This window comes from Scheffersomyces xylosifermentans, assembly GCF_036884685.1.
Source record: "Scheffersomyces xylosifermentans strain CBS 12540 chromosome Unknown RJT20scaffold_5, whole genome shotgun sequence".
In the NCBI taxonomy this organism is placed as follows: domain Eukaryota; kingdom Fungi; phylum Ascomycota; class Pichiomycetes; order Serinales; family Debaryomycetaceae; genus Scheffersomyces; species Scheffersomyces xylosifermentans.
The window spans coordinates 1,246,911-1,270,919 of NW_027042943.1; the positions used below are offsets into that span (position 1 = coordinate 1,246,911).

The 24,009-nt window shown below is 40.9% G+C and overlaps 6 protein-coding genes across 6 annotated transcripts; 1 reads left to right on the forward strand and 5 right to left on the reverse strand. All coding sequences in view use genetic code 12, as the record gives it.

Moving 5' to 3' along the window:
* Positions 1-229: 229 nt before the first annotated feature.
* HOS2 (histone deacetylase) lies at positions 230-1,588 on the reverse strand (the record flags this gene model as incomplete). Its single annotated transcript, XM_064921658.1, has 1 exon — positions 230-1,588. One exon carries the CDS (start codon positions 1,586-1,588, stop codon positions 230-232), a length of 1,359 nt encoding a protein of 452 aa, XP_064773853.1.
* Positions 1,589-3,008: 1,420 nt separating this feature from the next.
* On the forward strand, positions 3,009-3,752 carry SCL1 (proteasome core particle subunit alpha 1; the record flags this gene model as incomplete). Its single annotated transcript, XM_064919761.1, has 1 exon — positions 3,009-3,752. One exon carries the CDS (start codon positions 3,009-3,011, stop codon positions 3,750-3,752), a length of 744 nt encoding a protein of 247 aa, XP_064773854.1.
* A 373-nt stretch (positions 3,753-4,125) lies between these two features.
* On the reverse strand, positions 4,126-5,721 carry ERG4 (delta(24(24(1)))-sterol reductase; the record flags this gene model as incomplete). The annotated part of the gene is made up of 1 exon (XM_064919119.1): positions 4,126-5,721. The coding sequence occupies one exon, from the start codon at positions 5,719-5,721 to the stop codon at positions 4,126-4,128; it is 1,596 nt and encodes a 531-aa protein (XP_064773855.1).
* A 2,179-nt stretch (positions 5,722-7,900) lies between these two features.
* Positions 7,901-10,665, reverse strand: LYS144 (Lys144p; the record flags this gene model as incomplete). Its single annotated transcript, XM_064918827.1, has 4 exons — positions 7,901-7,947; positions 8,037-9,949; positions 10,232-10,492; positions 10,640-10,665. 4 exons carry the CDS (start codon positions 10,663-10,665, stop codon positions 7,901-7,903), a joined length of 2,247 nt encoding a protein of 748 aa, XP_064773856.1.
* A 2,442-nt stretch (positions 10,666-13,107) lies between these two features.
* Positions 13,108-15,582, reverse strand: RJT20DRAFT_135762 (uncharacterized protein; the record flags this gene model as incomplete). The annotated part of the gene is made up of 1 exon (XM_064918426.1): positions 13,108-15,582. The coding sequence occupies one exon, from the start codon at positions 15,580-15,582 to the stop codon at positions 13,108-13,110; it is 2,475 nt and encodes an 824-aa protein (XP_064773857.1).
* A 3,810-nt stretch (positions 15,583-19,392) lies between these two features.
* Positions 19,393-22,581, reverse strand: PMA1 (H(+)-exporting P2-type ATPase). Its single transcript, XM_064917431.1, has one exon. The coding sequence runs from the start codon at positions 22,430-22,432 to the stop codon at positions 19,742-19,744; it is 2,691 nt and encodes an 896-aa protein (XP_064773858.1). The 5' UTR covers positions 22,433-22,581; the 3' UTR covers positions 19,393-19,741.
* Between the last annotated feature and the right edge of the window lie 1,428 nt (positions 22,582-24,009).

Below are 24,009 nucleotides of genomic sequence, written 5' to 3' on the forward strand. Positions count from 1 at the left end.
CGCTGCAGACGAAATCCCAGTTTTTTCTTCTTTTCCTTTCCTTCTTTCTTTCCTTTTTTTTTACTCATTGGACAGCTTGGTGGTGATATCGTTCATTAAAAAGTAGTACCTTTGCTACTTATTTTACAATGCTATGCTATTATACAAGACAGCGGAATGGAAATGTGAAGTATCCCAATCAACTTAATTCTATCAATACAATGCCCTCGGGCTATCTCTATTCGTTTAACTACGTCATTAGCTCTGTTTCCCTAGCGTCATCCTTCATTATCTGGTCAGGACGATTACTCTCCTCATTCAACTCACGAATGAAATCCTCTTCGTCCTGCGTAAGACCCGTGATATCTGGCGGTATTTCTTGCATTTGAACAGATGGAGCGTGGTTAAGGTATCTCAATTGCTCCCAGACTTCTTGTTTCACACTTTCAAGATACTTCTTCGAGTTCTTATTATCTATTCTGCCCTCCAATTGTGGATGGAGGGAATAATCAGGTCCAAACCAATCATATGTAGGGAGATAGTTCGGTATCTTGTGGTCCAACGTTATATCATTTAACACAGATGTTTCATAACACCACAACCGGGACACGTTTCTAGGAGTGTAACCTCCTCCTCCTAGCACTAACATAGGAATTCCAAAAGATTTTATAAATTTCACACACTCACCATGAGCACGAATGTTAAGGTTGAAGCATCCTAATCTGTCATAGCCCAAGGAGTCAGCTCCACATTGCTGGACAATACAGGTAGGCTGGAATTTCGTTATGAGAGGTTCCATTATCAGCTTGAACAAGCGTATATAGGACTCGTCGTCTATTCCATCTCTTAAGGGCACATTTATTGCATAGTTCTTTCCCTTTCCTATACCGGTTTCGTCTACAGAACCAGTTCCCGGGAAAAACTCTCCATTATATTTGTGAAATGATACCGTCATCACACGGTCTGTTGTGTAGAATGCTTCTTGAACACCGTCTCCGTGATGCAAGTCAATGTCGATGTACATAACTCTGGGATGTACCCTCAAAAGATTAATAATGCTTAAAACAATGTCATTTACGTAACAGAAACCACTAGGTTCGAATTTTTTGGCATGATGTAAACCACCCGACCAGTTGATGGCGATATCAGACATCCCACTAATGAGTTTTCTTGAGGCATCTAACGATGCTCCAGCGTATATCGCTGAGTAATCGTACATACCATCGAAAACAGGACAGTCGTCTCCGATGTTGAATTGGGCCAAGGTTTGGTCGTTCATTTTGGCGGTTTTCTCCGGGGTGATAGTTTGGAGAAAGTTGATATAGTCCTCGGAGTGGAACTCGAGAAGTTCTTCTTTGGTAGCTCGTCGTGGTGAGTACAAGTCCATTTTCTCGTATAGCTTGTACGATATCACCAAATGGTCTGTGAGCATCAACCGGAATGGTTTCATCGGGTGAAGTGCACCATAGTGGTACTGTGACACCTCGGGATTATAGTGATATGATACATTTACTTTGTTGGAAGTAGGGTTGGAGAAGTAGACCGGTTGGTTACTGGAAGTTTTCTTGTCCGTTGAATAGGTTTCGGTCTCACTTACAGGCACCGCCATTTCACCGGAAATCGAGATTTTTGGGTATGCCAAACGGGCTGCAGATGATTAGGGTGCTGAATTCAGAGAGCGTGTACCACAGAGTTTTGCTGATGGAAGAAAGAAAGGAGATAAAGGACAATAAAAACGAAATGAAATAAAATGAAATAAAATTGAAGAAGCCTATTAGCCAGCGCGACATTTGCGACATCGATGTCGTCCTGGTACCAGGAAGGATGGAAAATGGTGGTATTGGGGGATTTGTATAGATAGTGTAGAGGGAGTTGGTTGTAGGGTTAGAAGGTTGGAGAGGAAGAGGAATAGATATAGAGGAGGAGAATCGGTGGAGGTTTTGTTGTATTGTAAAAATTTCGGTGTTGTTAATTTTTCAGTGGTAGACTTGTGTTTGTGTATGTTTGTATGAGTATTTGTATGAGTGTATTGTATCTATACTTGGTACATTGACGGAGGTGAGAGGAAGACACTGAAATTTGGTAGCTCCATTCTTCCTTGTAAGCAAGAAAGATTCAAAAGTCCCGTTCCAGAAAGGCGTAAAGCGTAAAAAGAGCCAAAGAAAAGTAAAATAATAGATTTTTATTTATACTTCAATACTTTAACCCCAGAAGAATTCTAGCAGTGAATTGAAAATTCAGAATTAATCTTTTTTTCAGTTATTCTTAAAAAAGATTCTTTTTAACTATTATCAAGAAACCATACCGAAAAAGAGTATTTGAAATTAATATATATATATATATATATCATATAAACGATGAATATAAATGCCATGCCATATATATATATTATATATGGTCGTGCGCCACACACTTTTCATCACCTCTGGTTTATGGTCTTTAACAGTCTGAAGAAGGGGAAGCCAATTGCATTTTAATCTTCTCTAGAAGCTTCAAAGAAATCGAAGTAAAAGTCTGCCATGCCATGTATACCATCAATTATATAATCAATGGAAATATAACATCTGCTCAAAGATAACATCTCTTCTCTCTCATTACAGGCCACTCCTCTAAAGCCCTTCCAGAAAATGCGACATTTATCCTCCTCCAATACAATGTCGCATGTCGCGCTACTCGCCACTGAACTTTTAAGCGCCTAACAATTGAAGAATCAAGTTTACAGCCACCGGTTCTTCCAGTGAATTGTATCAACCATTGGTTTTCTTGTTGTGTTTGCTGCTTGTAATTGTACTTCGGAAGCTCCTTGCCAATTTTCAGGTGTTTTACTGTTTTTTTAAGCGTTTTGAATACGATATAGTCTCGTGATAAAAGGCATTCATACAAAGATACAAGTATCCATAAAGTGGTGTGAATTAATTCATCTAAAACTCCAACAATTGCCCACAGAATTCTTACAACACGTAGGAATCCTTTTCATCTCCATTATTAACCATCCGCCAACTCATATAATCCAATAGATCGCACCCACAATGTCTGGATCCGCCGGTTTCGACAGACACATCACCATTTTCTCACCAGAAGGTCGTTTATACCAAGTGGAATATGCTTTTAAAGCCATCAATTCCGCCAATATCACATCTTTGGCAGTCTCCGGTAAGGATTCCGCCGTGTTAATCTCACAGAAGAAGATTCCAGACAAATTGTTGGACCCAAAAACCGTATCGTACCTCTTTAAAATCACGCCGTCGATTGGCCTTGTAGCCACAGGATCCATTGCAGATGCCAGATCGCAAGCATTGAGAGCAAGATCCGAGGCCACTGAGTTCAGATACAAATACGGATACGAAATGCCAGTAGAATCCTTGGCCAAGAGAATGGCCAACTTGTCGCAATTATATACTCAAAGAGCTTACATGAGACCTTTGGGTGTGGCATTGACGTTCTGTCAAGTCGATGTAGAAGATGAGAAGAAGGGACCTCAAATCTTCAAGTGTGACCCAGCAGGATATTACACTGGAGTCAAGGCAGTAGCCACTGGTCCAAAGCAACAAGAGGCTACCACATACTTGGAGAAGAAGTTCAAGAAAACAGACCACGTAAAAGGGGACTGGAAAGCCACTGTCGAATTTGCCATTATTGCATTGAGCAGTGTTTTAGGAACAGATTTCAGAAAAAATGATATCGAAATCGGTGTGGCTACAGAAGAGGGCTTCAGAATCTTGAGCTCAGAAGAAATAGACGAGAGGTTAGTTGCAATCGCTGAACAGGATTAAGCATATCTTTGCTGTGGCGGCGATGAAATTATACTAAACCATTCCATTCAAAACTTAGTTATAGTAGAGAACTCAGTTTGGATATCATTGGGTGTTTGACTGACTAGCCAGGGTACTTGTACATTATCTAAATCTTCGAATAACATGCAATCTAATGATATGAATAACGTCAATGTAGAATTACGACAAGGAAACGAGTGTCATGGATTAGATTCAGAGAGTCATATTAAATTTTCTTACTTATTTAAATTTAATACTCACTTTGATATATTTTAAAACACAACTTACTTTTATATACTTTTGTTGAAAGTCTTTCGTGCAAGGAATTGGTCCTAAACGGAAGATCATTCTTTTTTTTTACTATCATACAAGTTTACCACACGTATGGAATGAACAAGTATGGACAAGCTTCCAAATATCTGTCCCAGTCTTTGCCATACTTTCTAGCACACTTTCTTTGATCTCTGTAGGCTCTGTGGATCAACACAATCAAGAAGAAAACAGGGAAGAACCATGGGAATGGGGAAGCAAATCCACACATCAAACCCCATGTCAAGGCCTGGGTGTAGTCGGCGGTGTAATGCATCTTTCTTGCGTAAACGTACCAACCATCGGTGAGTAAGACAGAACCATTTTCACATGTAATGTACTTAGGGTTGACCAAGTCAGAATATGGCAAGTATGGGAATGTCTTACGAAGAGTGGTGTTTCCAGCCATCTGTCTTCTGAAACTATTCTTTTGACGGTTTCCAGTGTCAAAGAAGTAGTAGGCAACAGTCAAAAGTACAAACAAGAAAACATCGTAACCAGTAGACCATCTGTACTCTTCTGGATTGTGGTAAGCCAAGTACAAAGTGCAGTGGCAGTAGGTGAAAGGAACACCAGCGATGTTCCAGAAAAGAAGCATGAAGCCAAACTTTTCGTATGCCATGTCCCAAGTAGGAACAATGAGCTCTTCACCCTTGGCACAAGCGTTGGCATATAACCAATGGGCATACAAAACGAAGATAGCTTGTGGGGAGACGTAACCGTAGTTCTCGTATTGTCTGAAGCACAAGCCAAGGGATAAGATGACCAAGATGAACCATGGGATTCTGACTTCGAAAAACATCTTAAGATCCAAGTACTTTCCGATTCTTGGGTTCAAAGGAGCTCCCATGAAAATGTCGTATAAGACGTTACCTGTCATACGGTGATAGTCGCCGGTGATGTTGACACAGACGTAGTACAAGATAATTGAAAGGGAGATACCGTAGAAAATGGCGGTGGTCATAATAGCACCGAAGTTGTCCAAGAAATAGGTAGCCTTCAAGATCCCGGTGAAGTGGAAAAGTACGAGGAGGACAAGGGTGGTGTAGAAGGACCAAATGGCATTACAGAAGTAAGGCAATTGTCTGTTGTTCAAATGAGTCAATGGCTGGCCCTTGGTCCAAACACCAGGTAAGGTGACGTAGAAAAGACATTGAACCAAGAAGAAAGCGGTGAATACAAACCAATTGCCGAACGTGGGCAATCCATAGGTGTAGAAGTATCCCCATAAGTCGCCGGCGAAGTTTCTCCAAGTCTGGTCTTCTGCTGGCCAAGCTGGATAGCCGTTGTAGAACTGGGCACTGATCCACATGTACCACATTAAGAGTGGGAAGCCTGCCATCATACCGAAAGCTCCAACGGGACCACCGAATTCCCATTCGATCTGGTCTTTGCGGAGGTAACCCGCTGGTACCTGTTCTTCTTCTTGTTGTTGTTGTTGTTCTTCTTCTTCTTCTTCTTCTTCTTCTTCTTCTTCTTCTTCTTCTTCTTCTTCTTGTTGTTGTTGCTGTTGTTCGGCTTCATTTTCTGATTGTTGTTGGTTGACGTGTTGATCGTCAGATTGAGCAACGACCTCAACCAGTTCAGTGATGATCTCGATTTCAGTTTCGATGGTTTTGTCTTGCTCTGAAAGCAAGGGTATTTCTGCAGACGAGCTCATGTTGAAAAGGCTATTTCAGGTGAATACTCGTATAGAGAGGAGGTTTTATGTATAAGTTATAGAGAAGATGATCCTCGATGTCAATGAAAGAAATGAACGAGTGAGTCTATGACTTATGAAGCAACGAGCAATGACTCAATGAACTTATGAATCAATAACCAGTTCAATGAATCAATGAACTAATGAACCAACGAACTAACGAACCAATGAAGATGAAAAAAAAAAAAAATAGTAATAAATAAAAATTATAACAAACAACTAAGCGAAATAATGAAATATCGATAATGAAAGATCGAAATTATTGAAATAATGAAATATTTCACCGACGACGATAGTAAACTTTTTTTGATATTTTATATACTTTATATAAATGAAGATGTATAGGGATAAATTTAATTCTGCACCGTTGTTATACGTGACAGGATTATTCCGATGATATAATTTATTAGTGTTTATATTTATTGTGTTCATTTTTATTAGCGTTTAAGTTAAGGTTATGTATTTTTATGTGTCTTTATGGTTATGTATTTTATGTATTTTACTGTTATGTATTTAATGTGTCTTTATAGTTATATATTATTATAGTTATGTATTTTATGTGATATTCTACATCTTCCATGTTTTGCTACGCCTTCATGCCATATATTTTATTATACTTCTATATTTATTATTGTTATTACACGTATTTTTGTGTATTACTGTATTATTGTGACAGGTAATAATACTTCGTTTATTATTGTTTTGCTTTGCGATTCATTGCTGCGGTACGGGAACGGAAGGGATAGCAACGAGTCTCGGTTGGGCCGCTTTTCAGATCGTGTCGAGAACGGCGAACGGCGAACGGGGAAACGAGACATTACACCGAATGGGTGCAATACGAGGGGCTGAGACGACGAAGAGAAAGGGAGCGAGACATGAGAGACATGAGAGGCATGAGATGGCACAAAGTAATAAGATAGGGGGGAGTATGTATCAGATAGGGGGCAGTATCAGAGAATGATACGGAGCAGTTGAAGTGATCATGAGATACAAATTGGACGTCGGAAGACTAAAGATATTAACGAACTGTTTCAATAACTGTAAGAATTGCTACAAGAACTGCTACCTGGCTACAAATGCAACCGAGATAGAAATCGGGTCCGTATACTCATTAGAGCAGTAAAGTTTACCGAGAGATAGTAAGCCTGAAAGAGAGACATTCCATTGCCTTCTAGCAGTAACAGTACTAACAGTAATAACAGTAATAACAGTAATAACAGTAATAACAGCGTAAAGTATTAATAGCAGTTCTACGATTCGTTATTGTATTTTCCTGGTTACTTCTAAACGAAAGAGGTAAGCAGTACGCTGGAGAGTTGGGGAAATAGTGTATAGAGTGTAAAGTGTATAGTGGGGTAGAGTGTAATAGAATGCACAATGTAGAGTCTAGAGTCTAGGGTCTAGGGCCTAGAGTGTTGTGTGATTAGTGTGTTGTTGTCGTCGTCGGTTTCATGGAAGACCAGAGCTGTATTTATGTACTGGAGATGCTTCTTGCAAGAAGCTGTCTATAAACAAGTGAAAAGCTTTAAAAAACTACAAACATCACCGAAGCTAATTTTGACCATTTGGTTCATATGATTCATATAGTCACATAGTTCATATAGTAGCATTTCGCCCCTGTCAAACAAAGACTATTAAATCACCAATCACAATCACAATCGACCTTCATCCTCCATCTCCATGGCTATACGATATAACATGGGGTTACCATTACCATGTTATTGTGACCCCGTGATAGCGACATCGAACGACATATATGCAACAATAACCAGGGCAACTACCTAACTCTAGTGTAATATTCAGTATTATACGACTATACGAAAGACGAGTAAGTCTATACGAGTAGGCCATAGTACGATAATAGATCTGCAAAAACCAAAATGCCTTTGCCCAGATTCACCCTTGAATAGATGTACAATGATGTAAAATATAAAACAATATCTTAATATTGTTCCTTACTTGATGTGGAATGGCCCCATATTGTTGTCTGGTGAAGCTGGGACTTTCCTTTATGTACTTTGTACTTTTTGCATTAAAGGTTGATCTGTGATCTGTGATCTATGATCTTGCTTAAACTTTCTAAGCCTCTAGTATGTCATTTATTCATGAGAGCCTTTAGCCTGGAAAATAGCTCTCAAGTCTAGTCTAAGTTCTCTAAATTGCTAATTTGGTTTATCCTCATCTTGGCTATGCTTTTTATTGTATCTCTCCTCATGCAAATGGTATTATCTCTTCCTCGCTGCTTTCTTCAGACTGCTCATTAGCATAGGAATTACGTGCTCTATTCCGAAACTTAAAAAGAACATCAAGTGAAGACAATGAGCTGCCGTTTCCTAGCTTGACCAACCCTTGGAAGAAGATCTCAATCTTCTCAAAATCCCTATCATCCTCCACGAGCTTTGAGCAGATCTTGAACGGCGATTGTATCATGATAACTCTATTATCAAAGACTTTCTTAGAAAGATAGAAATGCTCTGTTTCAGTTAAAATATCGTCAGCATCCTTAGCATAGTCCTCGGAATCTTTGCTCTTAATGAAAAACGCAGCATTTAGTATTCTAGCCACTATGCTTTTCACAAGGGGATGTGATTTTGGCACCTTTAAAAGCCCTTTGGTACAAAGCAAACGAAGATAGACAACATCGACATGCAATTGCTCACTAAGGTCATACCACGAATAGTACGTAACTTCATTGGACGAGCTCACATGCTTCTCGTAGGCAGAAGGTGGTAAGGTAACAACATCGTAACTATCTTTGGGATAGTCTGGGTGTGCTGGACTTCCTTCTGGTATCACAAAGGTGGTTTTGGATACTTTGGGAGCTATTTCTGTCTGCTGTGCTGCGTACAACAAAGACATGATTTTGGAGACTTTCTCTGGGGATAACTGAGCTCCATTGCTGTCTTTCAAATCTTCTATTAATCTGATGAATTCCTGAAACAAATAGACAACTTTAATTGAATAGCCAACATAAAGATTAATCTGAGTCAGGTTTCGATATAATGGGGTCAATAGCCCAATTCTAACCAATGCATCATGATACACCGGGTTCGTCTCTCTGTCAAAATAACCAGTGTCCAAGAACAATTGAATATTACCAGCTCTTACATCGTCTTTCTCTTCATCTGCTTCATTATCATTGTTCAGTTTTGATTTATTCTTTTTCGTAGTACTCAATGTACCACCCAATGACGAGTTTAAGTTGGCCATAGTCTCTATTGCAAAGAACCAAGTCTTGGCGAGAGCTAACCCTCCTGACATATACGACTTGTTTTGAGCCTTCGAGATGGCACTATACTTCGTCAACAAATCCTTGGCTCCACGTAAATGAGTTTTCCATGAATCTAAGAGGTTATCGCTTTGGGCGTAAGTAGTCGAAGTAAAATTTGAAGTAAGGATAAGCACCGTTAAAAGGAGTCGTTCAATATCATTAGCTAGTTTATTTGGGAGTTTATCGCTGGAAACAAAGGCTTCCCCTAATGACTTCAAGCAGATCTTGACATATTTCTGGCGGCTGATATCGTGCACAGGCTTACCCGTTTGGTTATATTGAAAAGTGGCCGAAATGGCCAATAATGAGGTTAATAAATAGGCACAGCCGTTCAGGTACTTCAACAAGATCTTTATCACCTCGTTGGATTCAATGGACGAAGCAAAAGGAAATATGTGGTAACTTAACGCTGTATTTGTCAACGAATTGAGGTAGGTAATGTGTGGTCCAGATAGTTTGTAATGTTGTAAAGTCTCATTGACAAGTTCACTTATGGACGCCGACAAATTCATATCATCTTTGACAAAGAACTCCTGGATTGGAAACGGGCTTGCCGGTTCCGTTGGGCTACGGTACTCAACTAAGTTATTGGTGAAGTCTTCCAATTTGAAGTGATGACGTTCATAGCTTTCCGATTTAGTGCTACCCTCTGAGCTTATTGAATTTGCTGGTCTCTTTATTGTTCCTAATGGAGTAGGATTTGATTCTCCAAAGTCTAGTGATACAAACCCGTTCATATCGTTGACTAATAAGCTTGCTTCCTGAAAAAGATTCTGCATTACAAGGAGATCCTGTTGGTTTATAACTGGCGGAGTCTGTACACCATCATCTGTAGGTGTCAATATGTCAGAAATACAATTCCTGAAAGGAGCTTTCTTATAGCTAGGAGATGCTGGAGCAGACGATACAGATGGTGTTCTTGGTTGAAGTGTACCTCGTGTAGAGTCTACAACCAGCGACCCAACGGGCTCTAATTCCGGAACTTGTAACGTATTTGTTGACTTGTTCTGGTACCTCATATGACTTTCGTGTTGGTTATGACTCTTTGATTCTTCTGGATTGTAGAATCGTAAAGAGATTGCCTTTTCAGCAAACAGTTCTGTTCTGTGTCTAGCATTATTATTGATATTGTTGGTGTTATTGATATTGTTACTGTTACTGTTACTATTGGATCTACCAATTTCATTATGTGAGTTCAACTGTGGAGAATTCTGTTCAAGCAGATTCTGTATTGGCAGTGAACTCTTGGCCTCTTGTTCTACATCGTGACGAGTTGGCTTCATGTTTTCAAACCGAAACTTCTGCTTCTGTTCATAGACACAAACCTTCTTGAGTCTAGCACAATTATAACATTCTGGTTTGCTTTCGTCACACTTCATTTTACGTCTTTTACATTCATTACAGCCTCCTCGAGAGTACTTTCTCTTCTTCAATTTCGGCTTGTTGGAGTCATCCTCGGAGCTGGTTAAGGAGGAACCATTGGTGGTTGTGGCAGTGCTGCTTTTCCCGTTTCTTCTTAAACTGGAACTGTTGTTATTTGTGCTGTTGTTATTCGAGTTATTGTTATTATTATTAATATTGCTCGAAGGGCTCAATAGCACCTTGAACAGACTTGTATGAATATCGTTCTTCATTGTGGAATTGAATATGAAGTTATGCAAAGCAAGGAAGACGCTATTAATTAGGTCTGGGGGAAATTTAGCAAATGGGGAAGTTTGAATAGGTCGGAGATCAGTTCTTTAATAATGACAGTTGCTAGGATTTTGAGTTACTGAAACGACGAATTATGACAGTATGGAGCAGAATGGAATACAAAACTGGGCCGATGTTTAATTCAGCTGGCTCTTTGTCGACGTATTCAGGGCGTTGTTCTAATTGATATGTGGTGTCCTGGTCTGAATAGGACTCTTGATATGGTGGAAAATGAATGAATGAATAGATATGTCATATATAAATGGACAATTCAACGCTTGATGTTGATATATATATCAAATTATATAACAGGGCTATGGACTTATCACTCCTGTAAATATATATCAACAGTCTAAAGATGCATATATATATATATATATGGCCAATAGTCCAAGTGGGTATATATCAACAGTAAGATTAATAAGTACAACCGATATACAATGATAGAAATATCAACAGTCCGTTTTCAGGATTTAAACAATCAATATAGCCAAAGTGGAAGAATAGCCAGTATTTTCACCAATAGCTAACGGATATTCACCAATATGGAACGATAGCAAATATATAGATTCGGTGTATTTAGCAATAACCAGGAATCAATAGCCAGTAGTAATAATAATAATATTATTGTCAACACTGAGCTCAAGTTCAGTGTCACTAGCAATAAATAGTAGCAAAATAAATATTAAAATATTATTGTTAATACACTCAGGATAGAAATAGATAATGGTTCAAATTACAACTATTTTAGCCTAACGGTTTAACCAGTATTGTATTGGAACTTGCACTACTATTTATTGTCTTCGGAGAAATAGAAGGAATATACGGTCAGAAAATGGGCTTGTAAATTCAATCATGTTAATATGTAGTATCTAGTGTTATATGCCCTCTTTTCATAAAGGACGATATTATATTATTATGTTGTTGTAGTGGTGTTATACTTGTGAAGTCAATATAATAAATGATGTAATGGTTTTATTTGCTCTCTCGTGTATAGCTTCCCGAGGGAGTTCCGTGGGAGCTTGATTAAAAGTACTTTTTCAAGTTGAATGACTTAGACTGTCACTTCTCTTTGACCAGCAAAATACAGTAGACCTGTCACTTTCTCTGTCACTTTCTCTGTCAAAATCTACTTCCGAAACCCTTTGCTTGGGATCTTCGTGCTAAATTAACCAAGCGATAAAACACCCAAAAATGTTGACATTTTAGCCCCAAAGCTTTTAATTCAACCACATTTTTTTGACTCCTTGCCACTTTATGGCTGCAACTTCCTACTTACAGATCTCTTGTTGGCTTACCTTTACCACTGACCCAACGAAGTAAACCGGGAAAGGGGGTAATTAAAAGATCACAGGCTGACTCAATAAAATCGTACATCCCAAACAGGAAGGGTGCGACGAGAAAAGGCGGTGGAGTAGGGATCTAAGAGGGATTAAGGGGGTTATAGAGTTATTAAGGGGTTGTTTGGTCTGGCTGAAGATACCTGGTTGTGCCAGGGTACTGCTTTCTGACTTCCCGTCGCTAAGAATTGGAGTTCAGTATGGGCTTTTTTATTTGCAAGACCTCTCGGCATGGGTACATACCGAGGGCTGCGAAATCTAGCCGTGCCATTTCCATGCCAGTTTATAAAGTGAAGGTTGAGAAGATATCATGCTAAATATTATTCTAAAGTGATGTGACTATGTAGCTCCTTAACTTATCTATTCCATATACCAGTTTGCAAATCGGCCTCTCTGTCATAAAGAATCCTTTCTCTCCAGCCGTTCTAAGGGACCCTTTCGAGAAAATCAGATTCGCACCCGTATATTCCCGGGTAAATGATTATCCGAAGTTGCCAAATCTATAGATTTATTTCAATTTGGGATGAAGTTTATGAATTTGTGAAGTCCGTGAGCTCTTAGAGCCAATCTAAGTATGTTTTTGTTTTTGGGGCCATCGTTAAGATTGTGGAAAAGTGTAATTTGAATCATTATTATATGGAAAAGGCATAAAAAATCTTCAGTAAAGCGGATCATTCTGCTAGTTCCTATAACCACTACGCAAATAACTCTTCTCCAATCCCTCTCTACTATGCTACTCTATATATACTCTGGTTTCCATGTATTAAAACTATGCTATTTATAAATGATGAGATATGGTTTCCTTTTAATGTACAGTCTAGAATACAGCAATATATAAATCAGAGACACCATAATGATGTCTATATCGCAAATGAGTGAACATTAAATGTTCTAAAATGATAAGATACAATTTCAACTTCAAACTTCAATAACGAGTTCGGTAAGCTCCACTAAATTAAAGGCATTTGCCGCAACAACAACCATTTATCCCAATTCTTTACGGAACGAACTCAACGGCAATAAAAATAAACTCGGCAACTGCTATCACAATTGCTGAATCTTCGTCATGATTCTTCTTCCATGAGGGGTGTTCTTGATGCTTCCCAACAATGGCTGCAAGGCACCAGACAATTTAGCCAAATCCTGTGGACTGGCTACATCTAAACTTGTTTGCAAAACGTAGTTTCCAAAAGCGTCATTCAACATCTCGGCAAATCTGTCGGTATGTTGCAATAAGACTTCAAACAAGCTGTCCGTCAACTTGTTGATTCTCAACGACTTCTCTATAACGTTTGATCCAAACTTATGAAGAGACAAAGAGACAATATTAGCCTTAATGTGGTTCATAATAATCTGGATGGAAACATCGTCTCCTCTAGAAAGAACGTATTGAACAACGTAATTTCCGAAAGGGTCCAATGACAAGTTTGTGGCATTCTCAGCAACCTTTAACGATAATTGTTTACGTTGTTCGGCATTTCCATGGTCTAAGCATCTTTGCAAGACACAACAACCATGTCTATGAGTGGCAATTTCATTACAATGTAACGAAGCAGCTTCAAAAATGAATTGGTTTTCCAGTGGCTTCAACTTTTGCAAGCACTTCTGGACTACATGATTACCATTCAAATCGCGAGACAACGAAACGATATGAGGAGAAAGAGATCCAATGATCAATTGGGATTCCTCTTCAGTCAGAATACATTCAACAAGCTTCTGAAGTGCTCTGGTTCCATGAGGATCAAGAGCAATACGAATAAACTCTGGAGAAGCGTTCTTCACCAAAATGATTCTTTGATCGACAGAAACGTTTTCAAACAACTTTTGAATCAAATAGTTTCCAAAGGGATCAGTCATGAGCTCAATAATCTTCAAATAGATTTCATTGAAAATCATGGTGGCAGCGATCTCAGAAGACACAACTCCAGAATCGGAAGAAACTGCCTTTCCCTCAGACACATCTCTTCCAAGATCCAATTGTCTTTGAAGGAATCTACATCCATGTTGATCCTTACACAAGGAGTATATCTCGCCAGAGAAGTCATCCAACTTAGCGTTGGCGTACTTGGCGGCATCGTCTCCCTTTCTTCTATGGGCCGAGTTTGAGTTATTGTTAGAGTGGTTTCCGTTGTTATGCATTTTTCTGTGGACGTTCATGCCATCGTAACCACCGTTGTTTCCTGAGTTAGAGTTACTATTGGAGTTGTTGTTGCTGTTGTTGTTGTAGTTATTACGATGACGTCCATGGTGGTTGCCACGCTGTTGTCCTCCGTTTCCGTTAAACTGCCCCATCATGTGTCCAGGATGGATACCACCTTGAGGTGGGAGGTTTTGACCTCTGCTATCAATGTAGTTGTTTCTCATATTGCCTGGATGCATCTGTGGAGTCATGAGAGGGTGTTGGTTCCACATGTTCATGTTTGGACCACCCATCATAGGCATAGGCATGTTGTGCATATTCATGTTGTTGAGGGAGGAAAGGTTGTTGATAGATGAAAGGTTGGACATGTCGATGTTAGGAGGGAAAGCAGAAACGTCTGTTGGCATGGACTGGTAATCCATGACCGAGCTGAAACCAGCAGGCAGGAATGCATTGGCAGGGTTTGCATTAGGAGTGTTGGCAGCATTCTTGGTTGTGGAATTGCTGGTGCTTGAACCGTTGTTACCCTTACTATCCAACTCGTTTTCAGAGGAATTTCCCTCTTCAGTAGCTTGGATACCAACGACTTTTTGAGGAACACCGAACTGAACCTGAGAATCCAAGATTCCTCCAAATGTATGCAATGGAGGAGGAGTGTTGAAAAGAGGCATCGACGCAATGTTCTTTGATTCGTCTCCATTCTTGTCACCGTTCTTGTCTTCGTTAGGAAGTTCAAATGGCTTTACGAATAATGGTAAGTCGCCAGAAATCTGGTTAGAGTCACCGGCTTGCTTGGTGTTTCCACCGTTGTTGTAGGTGAAGGGAGGAGCGGATGAAGGAATGAAAGTGTTATTCCAAGTACTGGAAGGTGTGTTGACGGAACCACCGAAAGCGTTTGGCGCAAACCCACCGAGCGATGGGTTCGGAGTCAAAGATCCATGGTGTGGCTGTGGAGGGTAATGGGGATGGTAGAACTGATAGTTGGCACTGGCTGCGTTGGCGTACTGGAATGGGGTGGTAGAAGCTGAAGGACCTTGGGACTTGGGTTCCGTTACAGATGTGTCTGGTGGGAAGTCGTCGTCTAAATCAAGGTTACCCAAAGCTCCTACGATGTCAAGATCAGATGCAGCGGTGTTGGCGGTGTCTACTGCGTCTACGATGTTGTTTTTAGGTGTGGAGCTCTCTTCTTCTTCAAAGGAGTTGGATGAAGTCTCGGCAGCAGTGAAGAAGTTAGGAGAGTCCTTGTGGAAGAAAGAAGAGCCGATAGAGGCTGATCTCAAGCCGGTTTTCGTGCCGAATGAAGGGAGCGAAGTTGGAGCCGGCGAGTCCTCGACGGGTGTGGACATTGAGGCCGAACGGGACTGGAGGTTGGTAGTCATTATGCTGAATGAGTGATTGTATGAGTTTTTAGTGTGTAATGAGGTGATTTGGGGTGGTGATAACGATGTTTAATGACTAATGATGGTGTATGATGAGGAAACACGACTAATAACAGGATTCTGGTTCTGATACGGCGATTAATGATAAGTTAATGATAAGTTAATGATAAGTTCTCGGCAGCAGTTATTAATTGACAGTCTTTTGATGATCTTGTTCGTGAGCCAAGAGATCTAACTGGTGATATTAGTGATAATGGCTATGGTTGATATATGAGATTATGATTTTATGGTACGATGTTGTTCCACCACGATGATTTTTTGTGGGTTTTCGATGGAAAGAACCGACACGAAGTTGTCGTTAGCAAGAACGGCTTCCGTGGTATGCTGGAATGACTATGGTACAAACGAACACTGGCTGGTGAACGTCAAGGCGAAAAATGGAAGAAATCCACGGGATTCAACGTTAATTCACCGTGTATTCGACACAACCGCTGGGTAATATACAAGGGGTAGTTTCAATGCTATGATTTCGGGGGTTTCGGGGGTCGCTACTGCTGAGGATGCTGATTCTGGTCCATCCACCGATATGCTAACCGCCGAACTGGCTTTTTCGTGAATAATCAATTACTTGTTCAACTCACCACAAATTCACACTTGCAACAAATCCGCTGCTCACTTAAAATCTGTTAACTATGAGAAAATGACAGTGTACTGGAGATGAACACTTACAATAAGCCGATGCAAAACAGCCAGTTTTTGATGTTTTCGCAAAAAAAGTGGCTCACACTCAACTAGGAACCGGTATCGTCTATCTAACACGCTTTCAACTCGTGTTCTATACTATAACCCTGGTTGAAGCTGGGTTGTACTGTTCATTTCTTAACTATGAAGACGGTGGTTGGCATTCGTAAAAAAGAAAAAAGAAAAATTTTAGCAGGGTGTGGTGGGTACTGCATAGGGGACTCGCTCTCTCTTACAAAAAAGGGAAACGCAGGTGATCTGGCCACGACGCACGACCCACTTAATTAAGCGTTGGCAGGAAATCTGCCGCGGCACGGGTGTTTTTGAAAAATGCTGATGCATGGATGTTTTGATAATTGAAACTGTATATAAATATCGAAATAGCGGCACGGGTGTTATATCAATTATAGGAGTGTATATTGGATATCTTTGTTTATGTACTGCGTCACGGCCAGTAATAAGCATATCCAGTTGATTTCCAAGGAGTTTTACAGATTAAAGTAAGTACTATTGATGTCTAAAAATCATTGTAGGTAGAGACGGTGCTAGTGGGTTGTAGAGTAAACTGAATTTATTTTAAAAAATCGTGGTTTAACTGTCAAAATCGGTATCGTTTATGGATTCCAATGTGTAGCTCATCTCTCTCGTGTCTATAATATTACAAGCAAGGCTTTAATCACCTACTAGAGGAGACGGCTTTGACGGCTAATGTGGTTATTAAGGTGAAACCGACCTAATGGTGCCCGGCTGGGGAAATTGTCTGAAAATTGCACCGTCTAAACAAAGAGGCCACATGGGAAGGTGGGGTCCCATTAGAGTTATCAGAATTGTTCTATTCTACAAGGGGAGTCAGCTAAAAATCAATGGATCAATGGAGTAGGGACAGCCAGTACAGAAGTTACTTCCCCAGAGGATGGAATAATTGTCAACATAATAGACGTAAAAGGACAAAAAAAACATTAAAAGGTAATATTTTTGAAGCTGTGATAATGTTCAATTAATGCAATGGAGCACCGATGGATTTCGCTAATCAACGGAAGATGAACCATTGATTGGTGAAGTTCAACGCAGAGGAGAACAGGTATCAAGAAATCTTAGCTGAATTATTGGACCATGTAGTACTGAATCAATTACTAGAATAGAAGTGGACACATCAGCCGGTGGTAAGTTGAGAGCTCTGACTAAATTAATAAGCCTTATACTTAATAATAATTAATGACATCTTCACGGAACGACGCCAATACGATGATAGATAAAACCATATCGAACCACTACAGCACCGTCTAGCAGCCAATTGAGCCTATCTACACCATAAACCTAATTAACTCTATACTTGCACCCTCCTAACCATCCGGACTCCGCACTATTTTAACTAAAACCCAGTCTTCCTCTCGATACGAAACCCCCTCCTCAGGACGATTTCGGTCCATGGAGCCCCATTTGATTCCAGTGGGGAAACTCCTCGTTGACATGTATTCCCTGGACGATGAATAGACGTTGATGGAATCACCCTTAAGTCGCATCTGGCCCTGTAACTGAAGGTTCCGTGGATAGAGGTTGCTGCTTCTGACAGCAGCTTCAGCCATGTTCCGACATAACTCTGGAGCCAGACACTTTTCTGACAAGGATAGGGGGTGATACGAGATAATAACCAAACTAAATAATACGATAGTGTAATAATTAATGGCAAGGAAGGAAAGCGTTGAATACAGATATAATATTATGTGAGCTGAGGAACGAGTTCTTATCTAAGATGGTTAAAACTTGTCATTCCCTTGGAAATGGGGGGGGCTTCATGAATTTTGCATCCTTCTCCTCCGATGAGCTTTCAATTTCCATGGCTTCCATTGGTGGTTTGAGTTTGGTGATGGGTATGAGAGGTGTAGAGATCAATGGGTCTGTGTATGTAGCTAGAGGACTAACTGGGACGAAAGTGTCGGTGATGAAGTGGATCCTAGGGTGGCAGGAAGTTACAAGGAGGTGGTGTTGAATGCACAGGCTAAAATGGGGTTAGTTTGTTCGTCTAATCGAGTCGAATTAATTTGGTTAATTAGAGGAATTTGGGTTCTTATCGTAGATAAGATGGGTGATAAATTGGGGGATAATTTCCATTGGTGGTTGTTGATGGTTGTTGATTATGTGGCAGTTTGTTGATGGTATTTTTGATCTTGTGAGTTTCAAATAGACATGGTGTCTGTTGATATAGTTGTCTTATTAACTTATTTTTTTTAGACAATTGAACTGTGGTGGTTATAGGTTTTTGGTGAGTTAATTAAATTATTAGATTTAATTGAATTATATGTGGTATACCAAAAAGTCGAAGTTTTGCATTAATTTAAGTGGTTGTTGGTCTTGATGTTGTTGATGTTGTTGTTGGTGTTGTTGTTGGTTCTCTATTAATTTTGTTTCAAGCTTTACAGACTAGCATTCTTTCTCTGTTCTTATTATCACATGTTGAATTGAAGAAATTTCTTAGTTCTTTCTTACACTTATTGGCATGGTATTATTCATCGTGTGCTCTCGTGTTGAATTGTCTTGTCTTCTCTTGAAATGTCTTCTCTCTAATGATATCTTGCATCGATAGCTTAGCTGTAGTTTGTACTTTTTTACTTACTTTCGTTTTATATATATATATTGTATCGTTCTTTGACATTCTGTTCCTTTGAAGCATTCACTTCCTCTTCTTCTTCTTCTTTTTCTTCTTCTTCTATTAAACCTACCCTGAATACCAATTGCTAACTTCAAATTCTGAAATCGATAATTGACTTCCTCCTATTTGTTCATTCATTGTTCCTTCATGTTCATTCAATTTTCATTCATATTCATTTATTGTTAAGTCTATTCTGGTGACGATGTCAATTGAGCTTCTATATCTTCAATTAAAATCTGTCTCTTTGACTTTTAACGTAGTTCTCTTTTATCTTGGTCATCAACAATCTTTATCTTTAGACATAATTCAATTCTCTTTCAAAATACTAGAACTCCATTGTTCCCTGCTCAATGTTGAAGTGACCGCTTCATTTCAATTGACCAACTACTTCTAACGAACACTCAATGACTACATTTCACTTAAATATTATTATCTATTATTAGCTATAATACGAAACTATTAAATATATGGAACAAAAAATGACGGGGAATGGATGGGGATGGGGAATCAAGCAAAGAGAGAACGTATTAAACATATCCAACAGCTCATCCGCCAGCTGCTTCGTTGGGGAGACAAGGCAGAGACAAACAAACCGAAGTTTTAATGAAGGTGATAACACCAAAAGACACTAACCACACTCGTTAAAGTAGATTATTATCGTTGTTGTTTTTATGGTTTCACTTTTATGATAGAAAAGACCCACTCATTCGGGGAGAAATGAAGTAAGGCCCAATGATTCTATAATTAGTAGGTGCACAGACACTACATTTAAGTAGACTTCTCGTGCTGAGTAGAGACTCTTTGCATGGACATCAAGAAATCTTCGAAAGATCTTCTGTCGGTCTCTGGCTTCTTGTTTGGACGACCGTTACAGAAGTTGTCAAAGGCCTCAGACTGGGACATGATGTAGTAAGCACCACCCATGACACAGAAGACACCGAAGGAGAAAATCCAGGTTCTGACAACAGTAACAATGTCAGTCCAGTTCTGGGACCACCATCCGAAAAGGGTGAAACAAGTGGCAATGATATCGACAATCAAGACGGCACCAGCCAATTGCCAAGATGGAATCGAGGACCAGAAAGGACCGTTGGCTCTAGTGACGAAAATCAACCAGTTCTCAGTCAAAGAGATTTGCAAGAACAAGATACCGTCAATACCACCGAAGTTTTGGACAATACCACCCTTCTTCATGAACATGGTGGTCAAGGTGATCCAAGTACCGACAGCCAAAATAACACCAAGAATGATAGACATACCCCACAATCTTGGAGTGTTCCACTTAACCGGTTCTGGGTCGTATGGAGCATTGTCGTAAGCAATAGCAAGGGTAGCGACATCGGCAAAAATGGCAATAAAGACAACCAAGTCAATGTTCAAAGATCTGTTCAAAATAGCAATCCATAAACCAAGGAAAATCTCCAAGTGCAAGGACAAAGCGATACGGTAGACAACATAAGCATACATTCTGTGGAAAATCTGTCTGGATGTCTTCAAGGCATCAATAATGGCAGAAAGACCTGGAGCAAGGAAAACAATATCAGCAGCAGAACGGGCAGCATCGGTAGCACCTTCGACAGCAATACCAGTGTCAGCCTTCTTCAAAGATGGAGCGTCGTTCACACCGTCACCAGTCATGGCAACCAAGTAACCTCTGGATTGCAAGATTTCAACGGCATTGTACTTGTGTTGAGGGAAAACCTCGGCGAAACCATCGGCATTCTCAACAAAGTCAGCAATCTCGGAACCAGCCATGTCACCACCACCGGAAAGACCCAATCTGTCGGCATCGTAAATGTTAGTACCCAAACCCAATTGTCTACAAGTTTCCTTGGCAATACCGACGGCATCACCAGTCAACATCTTCACTCTCAAACCCAATCTTTTGGCTTCGTTAACAGTAGCAGCAGTGTCATCTCTTGGAGGATCCATACATGGCATAATACCGAGGATTTCCCAGTGGCCTTCACCTCTCTTTCTGGCAACACCAAGAGATCTGAAACCTCTGGAAGCAAACTCAGCGACAGTGTTTTGGTAGTTTTCGTGGATATCTTCTGGAATAGGGTGGTCATCTTCAACAGTCTTCAAGACGAATAATGGAGCACCCTTGACACAGATGATTCTCTCACCTTCAGGGGACTCGACAACAGCAGTAACCTTCTTGGAGACAGGGTCAAAAGGTTGGAACTCAATAACCTTGTACTTGGTCAAAGCAGCCTTGGCTCTTGGGTAGTTGATCAAAGACTTCAAGAAAGCCTTGTCAATGGCATCAAGACCCTTCTTCTTTCTGGAAGCAGCAAGACAGGCAGTAAGCATAAGGTCGTCGGCTTCGACACCCTCAACAGTGTATGGTTCGTGCAAAGATAACTTGTTCTTGGTCAAAGTACCGGTCTTGTCGGAACAAAGAATCTCGACACCGGCCAAAGACTCAATGGCAGAAAGCTTTTGGACAATAGCTTGCTTCTTGGCCAAGTAGGCAGCACCGACAGCCATGGTGGTGGTAACAACGGCTGGAAGACCGACTGGAACACCGATAATGGTGATGGCAAGAGTGTAACGAAGAATAGGAACGATTCTGACGGTTCTGTAGAAACAAGCAACCCAGACAACAAGAAGAGTGACAATGACAAAGACCAACAAAGTCGTACCGATACCGTTAAGCACTTCGGTGAAGTGACCGGTACCACCAGAAGCCTTGTTAACCAAAGAAGCAGCTCTACCGACGAAAGTAGAGTCACCAGTGGCAGTGACAATCATGAAGGCTTCACCAGTCTTCACGGTAGAAGACGAGTAACAAGAGTCACCGTGACGCTTGTCAACGGCCAAGGACTCACCAGTAATAGCAGACTGGTCAATTTGCAAAAGACAGTCTTCAGAAACAATTCTACCATCGGTTGGAATGACGGTACCGTCTTCCAATTGAAGAATATCACCAGGAACAATTTCAGAAGCAGGAAGCTCGACGAGTTGGCCGTTTCTGACGACAAGAGCAGTGTTGGCAAGAGTCTTCTTCAACTCGTCGACAATGGAACCGGCTTGGTATTCTTGAATGAAACCAACAGCAGCGTTAAGAAGCAAAAGGGCACAGATAACACCGAAATCGACCCAATCTTCAAGACCAGCAGCCAAAACGGCAGCAGCCTCCATAACGAATTGAATTGGACCAACAAAGAACATAATGAACTTAAGGAGAAGGTTCTCTTTCTCCTCGGCCATCTGGTTAAGACCGAACTTCTTTCTTCTCTTGTGGACTTCATCGTCAGTTAAACCAACGGCTGGGTCGGTCTTCAAGAGCTCTTCTGGAACAGCCTTGAAGGTGTTCTCATCAACGACGTCGTCGTCCTCCTCGTCTCCGAGAGGGTTGGATTGCAAGTCTAACACTAATTGGTCAATGTCTTCTTCTTCGTCGTCGGAGACGACCTTGTCGACCTTTTCTTTGGTGGGTTCAGTAGCACTCATGGTTGATGGTAATATAGGTTTGAATGTCTATATTAAGCACAAGAGTGAACGAATTACAAAAAACACTGAAGCAAAACTAAACTAAAACGGAAAAGAAAAAAATCCCCATCACATCTGGTTACTGGGTCACAGCAGGGGTCGTTATATTTATACACCGATACCAACTGTCCGAGAAAACATGGCTCCCACTGGGAGGGTATAAGTTTTGGCAGTGAATTTTTCACTTGGTATCGGTTTCCTGCATATGGCCTGGTAATTGTCAGACCGACGGATGCGAGAGGTGCAGACATTTTTTTAGAGTGAGGGAATTTCCGGATTTGCCAGTGGTGTGTTTTGGTAAACAGACCCAAAGCGGAAGCAGCAGGGAGAGGAAACGGTGCATTTGGCCGAAAGCAGGTGTTATTGTTTGGTTTGTGCCGGAGCGGATCCCAATTGAACGGGTTCGTTGACGTATTTAATATAACGTTTCTTTTGGGAGGGAAACGGGAGGGAAACGGGAGGGAAACTGGGACATGGCAGCAGCAGCAGCAGCAGCAGCAGGACAGAAGTTGTACAAGTTGTGTCTGTCTGGGAGGCAGAAGGCCGATTTTGCCGACCAGCAGGAAATGGTAGTGGAAGTGGGAGTGGGAGTGGGAGAGTGATTGCGGTGATTGTGGTGGAAGTGGAAGTGGAAGTGGCAGCAGCGGAGTGAGAGGGAAATTGCAGTTACAGTGTTGACGGTGCAGATGTCAATGCAGTACTACAGGACGGAAGTGGACGACGTACAGCAAGGTACATACATGTTAAGGTGGTGGTGGTGATGGTGAAAGAGAAGGTGAGTGAGTGGTTATTGAGAGTATTGATGGTGATGAAAAGTAGAAGTGCTTGTGGCAGTAACATTAAGTGATATACAGAGAATTGGAGTCAGAGAATGAACCCACCTCCTCCACTTCCACCAGTTCAACTACAAGGTTAGGCACGGCAATGCACGGCTTGGGAGCAATCACCATACCAATTATGCCTCTGATGTGGGTGAAAATTGAGGGAATTGACTCCTCACTGTGGAGCATCGGTTGGTGAGGGATTAGAGATTAGAGATTACAAATTATTAGGAAGCCAATTTTCCCAGCAAGACAACGAGATGGCTGGAGTGAGAAACTCTGGAGACCAGGAGGAGGAGGGTTGGTGCTGCCGTTTTAGTTTCACCTATTCCGCTAAATTACCATATCATTCTGTGCGGTTTCATGCTGGAACCTGGCGCTGGTAATTGAAAGTTCCTGTTTGGTGTCGGTGCACGCAGCGCATGCTGGTTGGATTAGTAGATAAGGAATAGTCACCAACAGTTCATGGTTGAGCCGCTTTAAGACCCCCGACACAGATTAACCTACATGACAGGAGGTTCGGTACCGACAATTAGGCTGCCTTGGGCATTCTGCCAGTGTACATGTCAGAATGGTGTTGGTCAGCTTGCTTGTGCTTGTCATGGTTATTATTTCCTTTCTTGTATCGCTACAGCGTCATCGTCGATGCCCTGGGGTTTGTACTACGAGTCCCAGAATTGGTGACACTACAGAAGGGAAAGAATAGTCAGAACAGCA